Source organism: Crocodylus siamensis, chromosome 7 (assembly GCF_052110815.1).
Source record: "Crocodylus siamensis isolate JL-2025a chromosome 7, ASM5211081v1, whole genome shotgun sequence".
Classification (NCBI taxonomy): Eukaryota; Metazoa; Chordata; order Crocodylia; family Crocodylidae; genus Crocodylus; species Crocodylus siamensis.
Window position 1 is genome coordinate 56,198,599 of NC_143401.1, and position 18,536 is coordinate 56,217,134.

At 44.0% G+C, this 18,536-nt stretch overlaps 1 protein-coding gene across 1 annotated transcript in view; it reads right to left on the bottom strand.

Moving 5' to 3' along the window:
• Positions 1-16,942, bottom strand: part of SGPL1 (sphingosine-1-phosphate lyase 1) — a 44,615-nt gene extending 27,673 nt beyond the window's left edge. The window contains exons 1-3 of the mRNA XM_090056737.1: positions 16,812-16,942; positions 5,737-5,899; positions 2,162-2,229 (exon numbers count right to left, since the gene is read on the bottom strand). Coding sequence (XP_089912863.1) covers positions 2,162-2,229; positions 5,737-5,899; positions 16,812-16,814 — 234 coding nt within the window. The 5' untranslated portion in view covers positions 16,815-16,942. The remainder of the gene's footprint in view (positions 1-2,161; positions 2,230-5,736; positions 5,900-16,811) is intronic.
• Positions 16,943-18,536: the final 1,594 nt, after the last annotated feature.

Consider the following 18,536-nt stretch of genomic DNA (forward strand, 5'->3'; position numbering starts at 1 on the left):
CAACTCAGAACCAATTTTCCCCATAGGAAACAATGTTATAAATGGGAGATTGGCTCCTGAACCAAGGCCCCATATCCTATTTTCACCAAAAATAACCCAGAATTTTGTACTCAATCGATTATAGATGAGCTACATTAATGTATTTATATTGTAAACAGCAATCATAATGGATTTGGAAAGACTTCTTTGAAGTGACTTTGCTGGACTTTTTGAAGGGTTCTTGGCTGGAGTTCTCTCAGGAGTCTTGTCTGCTTTCTTAAAGAAAGTGTACAAGTTTGGACAGATGTTCTCCAGGGAGACTGGAGATGAAGTGAACTTGTTCGCTGGTGTGACGTGGTGTTAAAGGTGAAACTGACATCAGAAAGTTGAAACAAGTTGTCAATTTATAAACACTGTAAGTGCAAAACGTTGTAACTCGAAATGTTATAAGTTGAGGACTACCTGTATGTTTAGGGCGCATATACATGAGCAGCGAGGCTGCTCCAACATGCTGTAATTACAGCACATCAGAGCAGACTCAGTTAATCAAGTCTATTGGAGTGTGGCAATTACTGCGCTCCAGCAGACTCCAGCATTGCCGCACTGAAAAATGGCAGTGGGGGGCGCTTAGTTAGTGCCCCTCCCCCCCATCACCATTTTTCAGCATTGGGACACTGATACACGAGACGCTCCAAGCGCTTTAATCAGGGCTCTTGAAGCCACTCTAATTAAAGTGCCCCCCCACCTAATCCCCCCCAACACACACTCGCAGAACACATGTATAAACACCCTTAGAAGACTAGAAAATATCAGTTACAAAACAATACAATTTATTTAAAAGAAAATTTCCAGTACAGATAAACTTAAGGCTTTTTTTTTTTGTGTGTACTTGGCCTAAACCTACAGTTTTAAGGCCCAGATTTTTCCCCTTAAAGGCATTATCTCACAGCAGTACAAATTTCTCCACCAGGAACCTTACCTAATACAACTGTTGGGAGCTTAAAACTATTTGAGACTTTTGGACATTGAAATGCTTGAAAGTCAAGGCCTCATGTAATCAACATGATAGGCTTATCAAGTAACAGATTAACTGATCAGCAGAATCTACAGACAAGAGATACTAAGCCATTTTTTGTAATGGACCAACATCTCAATAGCCCTACCCTGAAAATATGGGTCATGTAAGTTTAGCAGGTTGTGACAGGGAGTCTAGAGTTATTCTACACATCTTCTACCAATGAATAAACAAAGCTTTTATTGTGGAATATATGAAGAGAGTCACCGATTCATCTCCCACAGATCACTAATTACTGAAGCCTGATAAAACTGTCAGTCAGGACACCAGCCTAGACGAACAGGATCACATTAGCTCTTTAAAGGGCAGGTACTAATAGTTTATAACAGCTGGGTAACAGCCCTTAAAGCTAGTTCTTTTTCTTTTTAAAATCAAGATTTTTTTTTAGATCTCGCTTCCAGTCGTCGCAAACAAGATAAAAAAAAGAAAAAGTGTTTTCTTTCATGCTAACTCATTCAGCTGTTACATCAGCTGAGTCAGGCTTCTGATTCTCAACACATTTTACGTTGCTCATTTATTGAGATTTAGGTCTTCAGGGCATGAGCTGTATCAAACTGTACTACTGTCATTAACCAAGACACGAAAAAGAAGTTATAATTTTCTTGATCCAAATGAAATTACAAGAAGTGCAAAAAGAACAGCTAACACTTGTAAAATAGTTTTTAACTTTTAAGAGAAACAAATATAATTGTATTTCTTGTTTTAATGATTATACAGCTTTGGCTGTCTTAATACTGGAATGCAAGTCATTCTTAAAAGTTCTAAAACAAATCAACCTGAAGAACAATGAGAAAAATAAGTTTCTTGCCCTGCACAACCAATGCCCACTTACCCTTTCTTTGCATACCAATGATCAGGTATGGATGACAAACCCAAAATGTTTAACCACCTCAGAGCAATAACCTGGAACCAACTCTAAGCACAAGTCAGATAACATCTAAAACAAAGTTGGGGCAAACTCAGCCACCTGCAATTGCTCAGAGTCAATAATGGAAAATGGCATCTCCCTTTTCTGAAAGTAACAACTACAGAAAGTTTAGATCAGATTATAAGCTTTTGAGGTACAGACTCTGACTGAATATTATGAGAAGTTGTTGGGATACTTACTATGCCTCCAACAATTGGCATGTTCCTTATGAGTTTAAAGACCTGCTTTTTACTTCTTGATGTTAAACCTGAAAGAAAACAAACAGTTAAACTAATTTGAGTTAAGAAGTTAAAGAAAACTGGAGTATAATATTTTGGAAGTACATGAGGAACTCTTGGCTAAATGAAATGACAAGAGGACTGACATGCAGGGATGAGCATAACAGTGTTAAATCCAAATTCGGCTCGGATTATAAACAGTATTAAATTTAAAGACCTTCATAGAGTCACTGGTAGGCATTTATCACCAAATATTCCATTTTGGGCAATAAAATCATGCAAAGAATAGCAGTGTGAAATTGGTACCCAGCACTGCCTGTGCCACATTGCATGGGCCCAGCCCAGCTCCAGTGAGAGGCCATGCACTTTCAGGCCATTTGGGCTAATCCCTAGAGTCCCACGCCACTCACAAGGACCATGTGTCATGCCAAGCTAGGTCCTGCTTCCATAAAACCAGCTCAGCCTGATGGCGCTTGGGGCCCATGCATATTAGCACACAGCCAGGTTCAATTGGTGGTCCCTACAAGTGGCACTGGGCCCCAAGTGATAGCATGAGCAGCACGGAGCTGCCTGAAGGTGCATGGCCCTGTGCCAAGCCAGGCTGGGTCTACACAATGTGGCACAGACGGCACCAGGTACCAGGTGGTTGAGGCTGAGCCACGCAGCCCTGTGGCATGGAGGGCTGTGCCAGAAGGGTCCCGAGCACCCCAAATGGCTGCTGCTGCTGTGGGGAGGGAGCAGTCCATGTGCTGTGTTGGGGGACATGTACCTTGTGGGGAGGCAACAGACCCACCCCTCCTGAACAGCCCCCCCACACCCAGTCCCCCTGCAATCCACCTACAACACCCACATCCCCAAGCCACCCTCAAAAACCCCTCACCCACATACCCAACCACAAACCTCCAGACAAGCCCCATACCTCCCCAAACCTCACCACACAAACCCTACTCACCCACAAACTCCCCCAACCCCCCTCCAATTGCTTTATACTTGTAAATACATCAGTAAAACCTTGCCCAACTGATCTCTCTGTATATAGTGGTGTTTCATTTTAATAGTGGAAGAACACTATTTTGGGTATTTTAAAGGAGAATTTGGGTTTTGTATCATAAAATTTGCAAATTTTAAACACTGAACACCAGGATCTCTGCTGATGAGACAAGTGACGAGACCTGAGCAGAGGAGCCTGTCCACAGCCAGCATTGGGGACCCAGCTGCAGGGCAGATGAGATGGCTGACCTCTTGGCCATTTGGGGCCAGGAGGACATGCTTTGACAGTTCAAAGCGGGCACCACAAGGATCATGTATTCTAGGTGACAGCTGCCCAGATGGCAGAGTGGAGGCACCCCATCTAGGTCCGGCAGGGGCACAGCCATGGGGCCACAGGTCCAAGGGTACAGATGCTGTTGCAGGTGGCAGCAGGTCACAGCCAGGCAGCAGCCTCCACTGCTACACTGCTGCAGTGGGTAGAGGGTGCAGGGGTCACTTCAGGCTAGGGCTGCTTCAGCAGTCCAGCTGGCACAAGAGGTAGAGTCCCCAGCTACCAAAGGCTACGCCTCAGAAACTCCTGAGGGCAAGCAGCCCTGAGCTGCTCACCAGAGCAGGTTTTTATACTGCTGGGGCCAGCACAGGTACTGGCCCCAGCCTCTAGCTACCCCTGGCTGCAGATCTGCAAGGAGCTGAGCAGGGGGGTGTTTTTTGTCTCAAGTGGCACAACTTGTCCCACACCAGACTGCATCTCCAGCACAAATCTGTGCCACTCCTATTCGAGCTGCTGTGAGCACACATGCCTGCATGTGTGGACACAACCCATGATCTTATCTTCAGTGCTAATTTCAGGATTCTTTTAGTTGACTCCTTTTCTTCACATCATCCATCTTTGCAAGCCTTAGCACTAGCACATTTTGTAGTAAATACTTACTAGTTAGTACAGGGGTTTTAAACCTTTTTAAATACAGGTACCCCCAGAGGCCGAACATGGAGCTGCGGGGGGGGGGGGGCGTGTGCAGGCAGGTGTTGGTGCTAGGCCAGACACAGAGCAGGGGTGGTAGTGGCCACAGCCACCTGCTCCCCTCCGAGCATCCAGCTGGCCAAGCAGCACCTGTGCAGCCCACAGAGGGGCACCACTGCCCTTGACCCGCCTCAGCCCTGCTCTTGGGAGGCGGTGGCACAGGGTGGCGAGTGGCAGCACTCCATCCCTGCCCGCCCGCATGCACCCCCTAGGGCTTTCCCAAGTACCCCCAGTTGTCAACCCCTGAGCTAGTATTTTAGAAATAATTTATACACTGCATGAATTGTTCACTGTCTGCTTTGTTTTCTCCCTAAATATGGAGGTTTCTTCAAACTTTTCCTATGCTTATAAAGCCAGCATGTTTAATCAAGATTGCATAACACTATTTAAAAAATAAACAAGTAAACTAAGGGAATGTCCATGCTTTGACACTCCTAGGATACTGCTCATATCCACACCTGCTCTAGAAACAAATGTCAGGAAGCACACTGGGGACAGCCACTACACCACTTGCAAGCACAGGGGTTAACAGATCTCAAGGGTGGCAGCAGGTAAGTGTGCCTGAAACAGTTTCAGCGCCACATGTAGAGCAGTCGGTAGGCAGTGCATGCTCATAAGCAAGCCTCCAGGAATGCCAAAGAAGCAGTACAGACATACCCTTTGGGTCTTACTAATAAGCTACCTTCCACTTTATTCTTTAAGAAAGCAAGGAAAAAAAAATGTTTCAGCTATGTGCATTTCCATTTGTGGACAGAACATGCAACAGACGACGTTTATTGTGCTTCTCCACATTTAATACTAGGCTACTTTTAATACTTTACAATTAAATCCTTATTGTGAGGTCTGTGAGGTATTAGGCTTTCCTCTCTGAGGAATCTAGTATTCTTTGACTTCACCTTGCCAGGGTAAAGAATGTGTGGCAATGGAATAAAATATCAGATACAAGAATTTTAACATTTAAACACTTCAACCTAGAGGGAAAAAAACCCACAGAAAACTGACTGAAGTGAGAGTGGGGACCATAAACAACTACCTTTGTGAGGAAAGAGACATACCTAATGCAAAATCAAAGGGAGCATCTTTCATTTAGTCTAAGTAGTGTTCATGACAGATCCTCCCCCTCTGCCCACCATGATACCACGTTTCCACATCAGGAACTGAACAAAAAACACAAAAATCTACGTTGCAGTTTTTGACCTATGACCCAAAGCAAGGGTGATGCTCTGGCTAAACATTTATTTGCTGGAGTCCAGAAGAAGGGGGAATGGACAGGGCAGCCTTTCCACATAAAATATGCATGTTCCAGAATGTCTTCCACCATGCTGTAGTAAAGAAAGATCGAAGCTTAAATAACTAAATACTAGTAAGTCTTGATCTTAATTCTTGGCAAAGGATTTTGTAAAGAATACATACTGGTTTGATTATATACTGTATAGATGTAAATATGTTTACACATATAATAGCCCTACTCCCCCAAACAGTTTGAAGAATCCCCAACACCAGGTAGATGTGCCAGGGTACTTACTCTCTGGTTGGAAGAGGAAATTATGCACCCATGCTAATATTAGAGTAGAAGCAAATGTTAATCCAATCAACTTCCAGGGCTCAATTCCTTCACACTGTCCATTCACAAAGCTCCTAGCCTTTTCCAAGTACATCAAGATGACATCTTTATAGGGAAAGGTGTCCTGGAAAAAAAACCAAACACAAAGAGCAGACATTACAGGAAGAAGAACAAGCCTGGTCATCTTCAAATAAAGTAGTAAGGCACTGAAGTACAAGTATGTACCACAGTGCCAGTGTTAATTATGGATTACCAACTTAATAAATGTTTACTGTGTAGCAGTGCAGTGCATAAACTGCTTAATTGCATAGGAACTCCACCCCCAGTGCTTACTTTACACTACTCCCTTAAGCCACCTAGGTGCTACATAATTGACTAGGAGCCTGCAGTGTCAACAGACTTGCATTCGCTAGGTTCTGTCAACTTCAAGGCTTCTATGAGAGACAAAGAACTGGAGGAGAAAAAAAGTTAATTGGTGGCTGAAGAAATGTCCATGTGCGAGTATGCAGGAAAAGAGGTATTTTGTTGCATGGTTTGATCTATTTACTTATCTACCAAAAGTCGTAACAAAGAACAGAGATACGCCAAGTAAAGGACAGAGATGCACCAAGAATTAATTAATTAGATGGCAGCTTAAATCACTACAACTATAGCTGAAAGCATTTCCACATCATGGTATCCAAGTTAGCATAACATTGCCGCTTCATTTGGACAGCAGCTGAAGGTCTCCTTTAATACCAACATACACTTTAAAGTTCACTTAGCTTCTACTGCTTTCTTGAAAATTTAAGCAACTTCTTTCCTTTGGGGATTTTAACATCACAGAGATGAACACTGATGCTTTTAGTTTATTAGCTGGTGCAAAGGAAAAACAGCATGGCAGGAACTCCATTTGGAGGAAGGAGAATGACTTGTTAATGTACTGTTATGTTATGTACGGTTTCTTTATGACCATTTAAGAGCTTTGGCAGGAAAGTGCTGGAGTACCACCAAATATTAAGTGATATTTTAGAACACAGATTCCTTGCTATGAAGGTACAATAACTTGTACTGTGTTACTGTAATCAACTAAATAGAATTGATAATAAATCTAAATAGAATGAGTGCCAACACTGCTTGGTTGGCTGACACCAAGCCCCAGATTTGGAAAAAATCAACAGCTTTCCTCTTCATAAGAAGCAAGTTTTAAAAGAATGACACTGGACACATCTATATGAGAGGATAAAATGTGCAGTAGACTAATTCTACTGAGTATTAGTGTGTCACGGTGAAAACTCTGCTATTGCACTAATGCATAGGAGAATTAGTCTATTGTATATTAGAGACACTTTAAAGGCATGCACTGGCACTACTGCACAGTACCTGTTTAGTTATTACAGGGACTAAACTTAATGTGCAGTAACCACAGCACATTAATGCGCGTGTAGATGCATCTGCCATCGAACCATTTGGGAATAGGACTTTATTTTAAATAGCTAAAGAACCAGGAAGAACAAAAATGCTATATACATCTTAGTCTACCATGCCCTCGCTCAGTTTTACAAGAGCCGTGTAAATCCATTCACTGCTGTGCAGTTCAGACTTGTTCTTCGACTTCCAAACTACTTCAACTCATTATTAACAAACTGCAGGATAAGTTGTGATATTCTGTTGCAAAGACTCCAGTACCTTGTTCCACCATAGAACATCCTGAGCTACACTTCCAATAAATTCTACTTTTATAGACCACTATTTAACAGCCTATTTTATAGACTGCTGTTGTAAATGCTACCCCCATTACAGACTCCTTTTAGATTACTCAGACATAATTCTGATGCTGCTAGAAGGAAGGATGGCCCAGTGGTAAAGCTGTTAGCCTTGAACTTGGGAGATACTGCCCTGCTACTGGCATCCTGAGTGACACCAAGTCTCTCAGACCCATGAAGAAAACATGTTCGCCACAGGTTCCATCTGCAATTCCTCTAATATTAATGCCACCAACATTACAGTGGTACGATAGACGAGCAAAGAAAACAACAGCATGAAGAAAACAAGATAGGTAGAAATTCACATGTGGAAAAAGTTGAACATGGAATTAGATTATTTTTTCAAGCATTATAGATTAATTCTAATCTTGTAGGGTACAAATCTTAATCATTTTAAAAGTCTATAGGGCTGGTCAATAAGCTGGGCTCCCTATCTATAAATCATCAGCGACTTCAAAGGCCTCACAAATGTTATACAGTTCAAAAACATCTAAAATATTATTCAAGAACAATAAAAAAAAATAAGAACTACTAAATATTTTCCAGTGCTATTGTTCTTAAGTATCTATAGTGATGCTGTGTCTTCATACATCTGATCCACCCAGACCTTCCTCCCCCGCAATGTTACAGAATACAAGGTCTGACATAATTCTAATTTTCTTTTCAGTAGGGCTATATATCTGAGATAAAAAGACAGGTTTTTCCACAGTCCTAGGCATTAATTTTATGAGTATTCATGCTGACTTTTATGCAAGGGAAAAAGTCCTAGTTTTACTAACACTCAAAGTTCACTGTACAACTTTATCAACTATTTACTTCTTTTTTTCCTCTGTGTGCTAGCAGAGACCCACTGGTTAAATCCTGTAAGCCACAAACCTCCGAATACAAGAGATAACAATGTTCTGCCTTTGTAAACTCGTTCACAGAGACAGCTTTCATGTTACTACTGCTTCTCCCACCAGTAACATTCCCAGTGCAACTATGGATCAGAAGGAAAATACTTTGAGCTTTATAAGATTAAAAATGCAACACCAGATCTCCTCCACTGCCACTTATTTCACAGGCTGAGCTGAGATCAGTTGTCTCATCAACACTAAAATCAATCAATTCTAGGACCTTGTGAAAGACTGAAATCTGTCCTGCTGTAGAAGACCCACAAGGGGGGTTTTTGTTGCTGTTGTTGTTTTCTTGTTTTTGCTGGGAAATGTGGGAAATGTAGTACTGTTCCTATGACCTATGGTCATTTTTTTACTTTAAGAACTCTGTTAGTCACTCATAATAACTCCTTAGCAGACTAGTAAATTCACCAAGTTTTACAAGACCATTTAACAGTAAAAAGAAGAAAATCCTCCCTGAGACGATTTTTCATTTCCAAACTCCTATGTTAGGAATAACCCAAATATTTGGCAAAATTTTCGTGTATACCATTATCATTTACAACATTCATTTTTATTAATATAGATATGCCAAGAAGCTTGTGCAATTGAAGTATTTTAGCAACTGGAATTAAGAGCACATCCTGATGTTCCTGCTTTAGAAATCCATTAGAAGCTATCCCATTTCAAAAGCAGCTATATTAGCCACTATTAATTTTTCATTATAAAAGAAGAAAGCCTAGGCAGCACAGTAAAAGCAGGAGTGGGGGGTGGGTCAGAATCAAACTTCCTTTTAAGCCAACCCTAATAACACTCAGTGTTGTAGTTTTGCGAGAAATTTTCCTAGCAAAAAAGTTTAAAATTTAAGCCTCAGGTTTAAGAAAACAGAAAGATAAAAACGAGAGGACTTTACACTGCTGCTAATGCCCTAACTAGTCTCAGAACCCAACTAAAATATTAGTTATGTGGCTGTCAGAAAGGCAGCATTCATCTGCATCATGTTTGTTACAGCAACAGCTCAAAATAGACTCTGAGAGAAGTTTGTTTTCCTATTGGAATACCCTAGATTATTCACAAAAGTAGCTTTTCAAGGTGGCATAGATTATTTTTAGGAAACAACAGAAACCCTATAGACAGTATGTCATTAAAAATGTGTCCTAATAAAGCCATCCTTTATGTATAGGTATCCAAATGTCAAAATATGTTACAGGGCACTGATACAGTTAGAAAGACCATTTCAGCAACAGACCAGCACATTTTCCGTGTTAAAACAGTCAAGTGGTCTGAGCTTTGGCCCTCTGTAAAAGTCACTTCAAGGTACTGAGCACTATTCCTTCAAAACATGGAAAAGCTGTCGTACATTTAATATTTCCAAAGTACAGCACCTAAGAGCAAACAAATACGAGTCAAATAAGGGCATTAAGATACCTTATACATGTGTTATATCTAGGACTTTGTGTAAATTTCAATTACATAAATATGCTCTTCAGTGTTCCCTTCTAGTACCACTAGTTACTCATGATTAAAGTATTAAAATAGCACTATAGTATTATTATATTATACACTATTACATTATTAAAGTTTTAAGATTTAATTATTTTATTACACTGAACAACTACTGTTTTTACAACAAGCCCGTTTCTGTTCTATGATATAACCTACATGAGCACCTAGCACCAAAATGCTACTAAACTGTGAACTTCATAACTCTAGCTTAAATGACCTGAAGCATTACCTAGCATTTAGCTAGTACTGTGCCAACATGGTCACAAATCAAAAGCTACCTGCTGCTGCCAATGTCTGTCAGTAGCAAATTAAGCTGGCTTAAAGCTCACTGTAAAATAACTGTTTCATAAATTGAGGCTAAATAACACTCATGTATTTTCCAAAGTTCAGCTCTGTATCTGGTCAGACAACCCCTATACTTAAATACTAAGACTCAAACATGGTAAATTTTCCTTTCTTGCTTTCCGTGTTTTGACAAACCCTGATATTACGGAGAAAAAAAAGTTTTATCAAGCAACTTATGACTGTGAGTGTTTAGGAACAATATATCAGTTTAGATAGTGACCCCAAACAGTCTGGTCATGTCTGATTATAGCTAAAATTAAGTCTGCTTCAATTAATGTCTATGTCATTAGGTTTGGTTACGTCTGACAGGGCCACAAAAGAGGAGTAATCTCTGGTCTAATATCCTGTCAGTAAAAGTCCTTGGTGTAGGCAAATTATGCCAGTAAAACTGTGCCTTAGTACAATTTATTTCATTAGGACCAAACAGGGCAAGAATAAACTAGATCCATGTCAATCCTGTTTTGCCAGTAGACAAGAGAAACATTCCTGGAGTAGATCTAAGCTACTAGTAGGTTTCTGGACTCAGCCTCAGATAGCTAGCACATGAAACTAGAATTCTCGTTGCTCAAGCCTATCTGCTATTTCAAAGGGAGTTACTCATTAAACTTGTCGTCTTGTTTTGAATTATGCTCTTGTAATAAAGGGCGAAATAACATCCCTTCCTGCCACCCTCAGTCCTTACTTGATTTCATAATGTTCATGTATATATGAATAGGTAGCCATTTGCTCCCCACTACAAAACCTTACCCAAAGTTTGGAATTTGTGCTACAGGTACAAGGATAAGGGTGCATTGGCAGAGCTAAGTGCAAGTATAGGGTTCCCCAGGAATGAAGCATCATAGACTTTTACACATCAGAATTGAAGGCTGAAGGAAATGCATGCACAACTCATGTTAATACTTCATTTAACTGATAACTGCTTTCACTTATTTAGTCGCATTAAATTTATTATATTTATGCCCAGAAATGCTCTTCAGAAGTGAAAATGAAAACCCACTACTTGGAAAAGTAACTTCTGGATACAAGACAGAAGCTGAGGAAAACTTATGCTGCTATGAGTCTCAACAGATCAAGAGGATTGAGCTATGCTGTTCTCACTGGTGGCAGATGACAGAACAAGCAGCAATGGTCTCTAGTTGCCACAAGGGAAGACATTAGGTTATGTTAGATATTAGAAATAACTTTCTGACAAGGAGGGTAGTAAAGCACTGGAACACCTCACCCAGAGAGATAGTGGAATCTCTGTCCTTTGAGGTTTAAGACCTGGCTAGACAAAGCTGCAATGATATAGTTGGGGCTGGTCCTGCTTTGGACTAGATGAACTCCTGAGGTCCCTTCCAACCTTAATTTTCTATGATCCTGTGATTGCCCATGTTACAGCTAAGTCTAGCTCTAGCACAAAAAATATACCTAAACTACATAAATAGTACAGGAAATAAAAATAAAAATGGGAAAACAGTAAGGTGCTCTTTAGAGAACAAAAACAACTATTAAAACCAGACAGATGGATATTAACTTTAAGGAAACTGGAAAGACTAGGCAATTGTATGACATGCTCAAAGAAGCCCAAAATAAAATAGGAGCAAGTTTTCATGTGCAAAATGTAAGATTTTGATAACAAAAAAATTTCAGAAAGTTGAAAGGCCTTAAAGTGGTAGATCAACTCTGTGCTGAGCACAAACACACTGTGATCACCTCATGCTAGGTTAATCAGTGAAGTCAGCTCAGAGCGAGCCTGAGTATGTCAAGAAGCAGGCCTAAGAGTGACAACCTAAGAAAAGCATTGGGGCACATGGCCATGACTGCTCTACCCTGGCTATAATGTCTAATGTCTGGGCTTTACTGTACATTGTGTAGAAGTAGCATGTGCTTCTCTTCAGTAGTCCTGAACTCAGCTTGGAAGCAGTTCAGACAAGTCCCTTAGACTAGGGGTATCAAACTCATCCAGCCCCCCAGGCCACAGGACTCCTTGCAGACTGAACCTGAATGCAGCAGCAGGGCAAGTAGCATCAGATAGCTGGAAGGGATAAAAACAGCTACTGCTTGCCTCCCCCATCACTACCAACAAATGTCTCCAGTGAGGTTCTATACTCCAGATTATGACAGCAGCTCCCACCCCCTCTCATTCTGTCCCCATATTTATGGAGCTTTTGGGAGGCCCACGGGCCAGACCTGGCCTGTGAACCATGTTTGACATCCCTGCTTTACAACAATTTGGAAACTTTTACCTCAGGCCTCTGCCCTTTGGAAACCTAGCATTATCAACATAAACTTAACATCACAATTAATTTAAGAGCCAATGATGTTATGTTTATAGTTCCAAAATGAACTTACTCTTCAACTTCAAAGGCACAAGAGCTCTCCAAATTTAAAAAAAAAAAAAAAAATTAAGAACACCCACATGTATGAGTGTGTTCCATTTGTTCGTTTTTAAATAAGCCTTCTCTCTTCATTCACCCAGAGTTTGTGCATTCTGTTCTGGGACCACTGTACTTCTAAAGGCATGAGAACATAAACCCCTTGAAGCAGAAACCTATTTATTCAATATATTTTACCTTTCATGGAACTACATAAATGATACCAGACTGTTAAAGATATCACAGAGATAAAACTGTGTGGTAAGGCACAATTTTAAAGCAGACTATAGAATGGTAATTGGACCTAGATAAATAAATAAATAAGCAAGCAAGCACATGCAAGGCCTAGAAACACTTTACCAGTATAGTTATGCAAGCCTGAAACAAAACCATCAGTATCACCACTAACTGAATGAAACCATTATACATCCAGGGCTCTTTGGCCTTGTGACTTTCACAATAGTGCAGAAACCTCTTCTAAATATCAATCTGCCATAAATACAATCCCCTTACATTTACTGTAAAGCATCAATCTATTCTAATGATGACAAGCCACTATAGTTTATTTGCATGCAGATGCTATAAAGGATACTTTACCTGGAAGGATAATAACTTGCTACAAGTGGGTGAGCAAGATTTTCCTTGCTTTGTCTTGTGAGGTACTAAAAACTTCATTTCATTTCCCTTGTATCCCCTGGATGACCCAACATTTGAAAAATGCCAAGCCAGCCTTCTCTGGCTCACGATCCTTGTCTATAAAGTGGGGTTTCCTAGGTTCTACCTTACTAACTCTTTACTAGATGTTTCTCAGAAGTCAATACTCATGTGCAAATTGCTGCTTTGCCTCTGTAATGGCCAAGACAAACAAGGTTCACAAGTTTTCAAGAAGTTACGATGATGTACTCTGAACTGTGTCATAGGCAAAGAGACCACTAAGAAAACAGACTGATCAACATGGATCCGGGTTTTCCATCTCTCACAGAAAAATGCAAAACTATGGATTTTCCCTTTGAAACAAGAAAAACTCAGATTTCTTATTTTAATGTACAAATATGCCCATTTTCCACTTTTGCAGAGCTCTCTGCAGGCTGGCAAAGTTCCAGCCTGCAAGGAGCCCCATGGGGGAAGCGGGAGGAGGACAGTCAGGCAGGGGGCATCATGTGCACGAGCAGGCTCACACATCTACAATTGAACATGGCCACCAGGGAGCCTGCAGGTAAGGTGGGGGTGGGGTGGGGGGGCATTTGCAGGGCACTGAAGCATCCATATGGAGGGAGGGAGTTGGGTTGGGCAGGGGAGCTGGGGCAGCATGTGGGGCTTGAGGCCCAGGGCTGGAAAGCATGGCTGCAGCGCTCCAGCAGGGAGCGGGATGGAGGTGAAGGTGGCTCATCCAGTGGGGGCAGGGGGGACGACACAGGACACACAGGGGGCACGTGCCTCCCAGATCTGTGTGGGCAGGGGTGGGGTCAGGTTGCACACTGCAGGCTTGGGCTCCCTGCCCTGCTGCCCTCCCTCCTAGGCCTGTGTGGCCCAGTGGGTGGGACCTGGCAGGGCAGGGCAGAGTGGGCCTAGGTGGGGAAGCTCCTTGCTGCTTGCTTCAAGCCCCGCACTGCTCTGGCAAAGTGCCCACCCTGCAGCAATGGGGATGGTGGCACAGTTGTGCCTCTTGCTGCCAAATGGGCAGAGGGCACCTCGCTATGGCAGGACAGAGCTCTCAGCAACAGCCACGAGCCTCCCTGCCCAGCCCCATTCTGCCCTGCCATGCCAGGTCCTACCTGCTGGGCTGTGAAGGCCCCAAGGGGAGGGCAGCAGGGCAGAGAGCCTGAGCCCACAGCAGGCAGCCTGCACCCACCCTTCCTCTCCCTCTGATGGGTGCCCCTCCGGCCATGTTGCCCACACGGGGGAGCTGGACTCTGCGCTCCAGTCCACTGCAGCAGCCTCCACCTCCCACAGGCAGCAGCCGGGGTACAGGCACTGCTGTGGAGGGCAGGGGGCTGTGGATCCAGGTCTCTGGCCCCATAGCCCTGGCAGCTGGGAGCCCCCTTCAGAAGGGCTGGGGGGCAAGGGACACGAGGAGGGCCAGGGGGCATGGGTGGAGAGTGACAGCTTGGACCTGCATCCTGGTGAGCAAATGGGGCAGGTGGAACTCTGATTTTCCATGATAAAAAACTCAGAATTAAGTGTCAAAATTTATAGAGCCTTAGAATTTATTTTATTATAGTGATTGGAAGCCTACCTTTGCCTCAAATTGCTTTAAAATTGTTAATATATCAATAAAACATTGTGTTCAACTGATACCTATAAATATATAGTGGCATTTCATTTTAGTCATGGATTTGGGGGGGGTGTAAATCAGAAAATTTGCAGTTTTTTTAAATCAGAGAAAACAAGGATCCCTGCTGATCAATCATGCAGTGCAAGTCCCACAGTGTTGAGGCAGTCTAGATAAGTGTTTCATGGCATGCACGCTCTTAGGAATGTCTCCCCACCAATCTGTGTAGTTCTAAAATTAACATTTCGCAACTAAACTCAGCTAATTCTTGCCATACACACTGAAGTTTAATACACTTAACATGTCAAGGAAGAAAACTCGCATCCTCAATGTCTGAAGTCACAGGTATGCATGCCAACATGCAACAAATATGCTTTGCCTAGTTCTCTCTCACAAAAGATCCTGGTATGAATGCAGCATAACTGGTGGGAAGGTACTTACACTTCCTCATTTTGGCAAAAGAAAAAATAAATTGTTTCAGCTGAGTGACCTCTTGCACATACCAGACATTCATAAAAGATCTGGCTCTTACAAACTTCCTCAATCCAATGCAGAATTTTTTTTTAAATTCCTACAGACAGGTACAGACAGAAATCACAACTCAAAAACCTTTGCTTAGCAGCTACATAGATTTCATCACCAGAGCAAAGGGGTAAAGAAAAAAAGCCCATTCATCCTTCCTTATGTCAACTATTATACCAGCTGTTGTTCACCCTTTTGCAGAACTTTGCATTTGAACATGGCCCTACAGCTTTAAGAAAAAGAAAAGAGAGAGAGAAAATGGTAGTATCCAAAATTAAGTTATTACCATATCTAGTATTAACAAATACCTAGGATACAGCAATAGACAGAAACATCAGCACTAAGGGAAGTAGAACAATCCCTGAGCTCAAACACCTAGCTGTAGAGAAAGTTCAACCAACAAAACACAGACCTCCTCCTCATCAACCCAACTCCAGGCTATCTAGAAGCATTACTGTACCAAACTGCTTTGGAGACTCTAAAAAACTAATTTACACTCCCACTAAAATACTTTAAGCTTTCTTTTAAGGATGTTGCAGAGAAACTGGTATGGTGGGGAATCCAGCCTCCCTACACTTCATCAGGTATTTAAGTTCGACAGAGTAAGTTAACAAACACAGAAACATTAAGGCAGTAGCGTCAGTTTGGAGGGGGAAAATTGGGAGTTTGAGTATGAGAATCCACTCGCTGGAAGTCAAGCTTAGGAAAGCATCTAAGAAAGGTTCATAAGGCACTCTACGTGACTGAGGTGACAGGCAGGGCCATCACCTTGCCCTCCCTCCCCAGCCACCAAACTAAAAGCCTTTTCTTTACTCCTGGAGAGGTCTGCATTTACAGCAGCCAGCCTGGGGACAGTTCACCATGAGGGGGAATGTGGCAAATCTGCTCCTGGAGAGGAAATGAAGCGCAGCCCACAGCTGCCACTGCCCACAGGCAGGCAGGTGAACAGAAAAGCAGTACGCAGAGAGCAGGATGCCAAAACTCAGGGCGCTGAAAACTGAACTAAGGAGGAGAAACAAGAGGGAACCAAATACCATGTTCTGCTCCACAGAAACAAATGGGGAGGGGATAAAACCAGTGAAGGGGAACTGGTTAAGACCCCTGGGTTTCAATTAAGTTCCTCGGCAGGGAAAGGGGGGTGGGCCCCTGGGGAGACAGCGGGCGAGGTGAGGGATCCCCGGGCCAGCTGGGAAGTGCCCGCCTGCCAACGGTGACTCGCACCAGGGCACGGGCTTCGCCAAGCCGAGCTCCCCGGGGGCTCCCAGCGAGAGAGAGGGGCGAGAAGGCCCCGGGACGCCCCGGCACCAGGTGACCGTGGGGCCCGCCGAGGCCCGAGGGCCGGCGGCGAAGGAGCGATGCTGTGCGGGGCCGGCTCCTGCCAGGCCCGACGGGACCCGGGCGGGGAGGCGCTCACCATCTCCGCCGCCGCCGCCGCCGCCGCCGCGCTGCGTTGCTCCGTGCCCCGCCGACGGGAGCGGAGCGGAACTGGGGCACTTCGCCCGGCCCCGCCCCCGGCCCAGCCCGGCAGAGCTGAGATTGGCAGAGGCGGCCCCGGCCCGGAAATGGCTCCAGACGCGGCCCGGGCCTCGGCGCCCCCTGCCGGAGCGCACGGGACGCGGCGGCCGGGCCCGGGGGAGCCCGCTGTTCGCCCGGCCCTGGCTCCGCTGTGCGAAGGGAGCCTGGCCTCACCACCGGCGCCCCCAGGGCGCGGGCAGCCCCGGCGGGGGAGCGCCCTCGGGGCCGGGCCGGGGCCCCTCACAGCCCCCGGCCGCAGCTCCTAGCCCAGCTGTCTCCGGTCCAGGAGCTCAGGACCCTGCGGGAGGATCCTTGCAGTACTGAAGTACTCAAAGCGTATCTAACCCGCAACACAACGAGTTATGCACTGCCTTCGGCAGGGACAGGTGCTCCAGCCACTGCAACTTGGCCAGGGCCCTGCTGTGTGGCCCCTCCAGGTCCTCCCCCAGCAGCAGGGGTCCCTTTCTGTAACATAGCAGATTATACAGGTTTCCCTTGCCAACCAGAGTTTTGAGCAGGGGCAACACATGGGGGTGCACACACAGCCCCTGAGCACAGCAGTGCACCCTGTACAAAAAAGGTCATTCGCCACCCCTGCAGCCACCACAACCAACAGTGTCTGCAGGGAGGTCCACGATCACTGCTAGTCACTGCTGCCAGCAGCATCTGTGGGTGGTCAGCACTTGCTGCCAGCACGGTTGGTGGCAGGGGGAAGGGCATGTGTGGGAGCTCCTACTTACCACGGCCATGCTCCTGCCACTGCACTGCCACCACCACCATGCCCCCACAGCCACCAGGAGCATATGTTATTCATGGTTTTGAGTATCCACACTTAGTACTATATATACCATTTTGGCTTCCACAGTATACAGTTTTGAGTAACCACAGTTTTAAACAGCTGCACACCTGCCATTTCCCCATAAGCCTTTTGTCTTGCCAACCACGGCAACTTTCAGGAACCTAACCCCAGCCGCTAGCAGGGGAAACCTGTATACACCACCTTGCCTTCCTGCAGCAGGGGAAGGAGACATTGTGTACTATGGGAGGATGAGCAAAGCGTAGAATTAGATGAAAGTTTGATTCAAGCGGTTAGCAAAAAGTTCCGAGCCTTGCAGGTTGCTTCTGTAAGGAAGAAAAAGCAGGTGATAGAGGTGAGTATCTTTTATGCTTTTTTTGCCAGTATATATAATACAATACGATGACAAGTGAAAGCACTGGAATGGGGATGGGTACATGCTGGGCATGCTGGAGGAAGTTTGCTGGCAGTAGGGCCACATCTGGTTCTTGAATGACTCATGGATTTGGCTTGGAACACACCACATTTTTCTTTAAAAAATAACTTTTTGCATAAAAGATATGATGACAAGTGAAAGCACTGGAATGGGGATGGGTACATGCTGGGCATGCAGTGCATACTTTGTAACAAGACTGAAATAGTTTAACTATCAAGGTATATAAAAAAACAAAAAACAACCCCGTACCTATATAAATATACAACAAACCATCAAGTGAACAATGTGGTTCACTTGACAAACCAAAACACACATTGACAGTACCCATCCCCATTCCAGTGCTTTCACTTGTCATCATATCTTTTATGCAAAAAGTTATTTTTTAAAGAAAA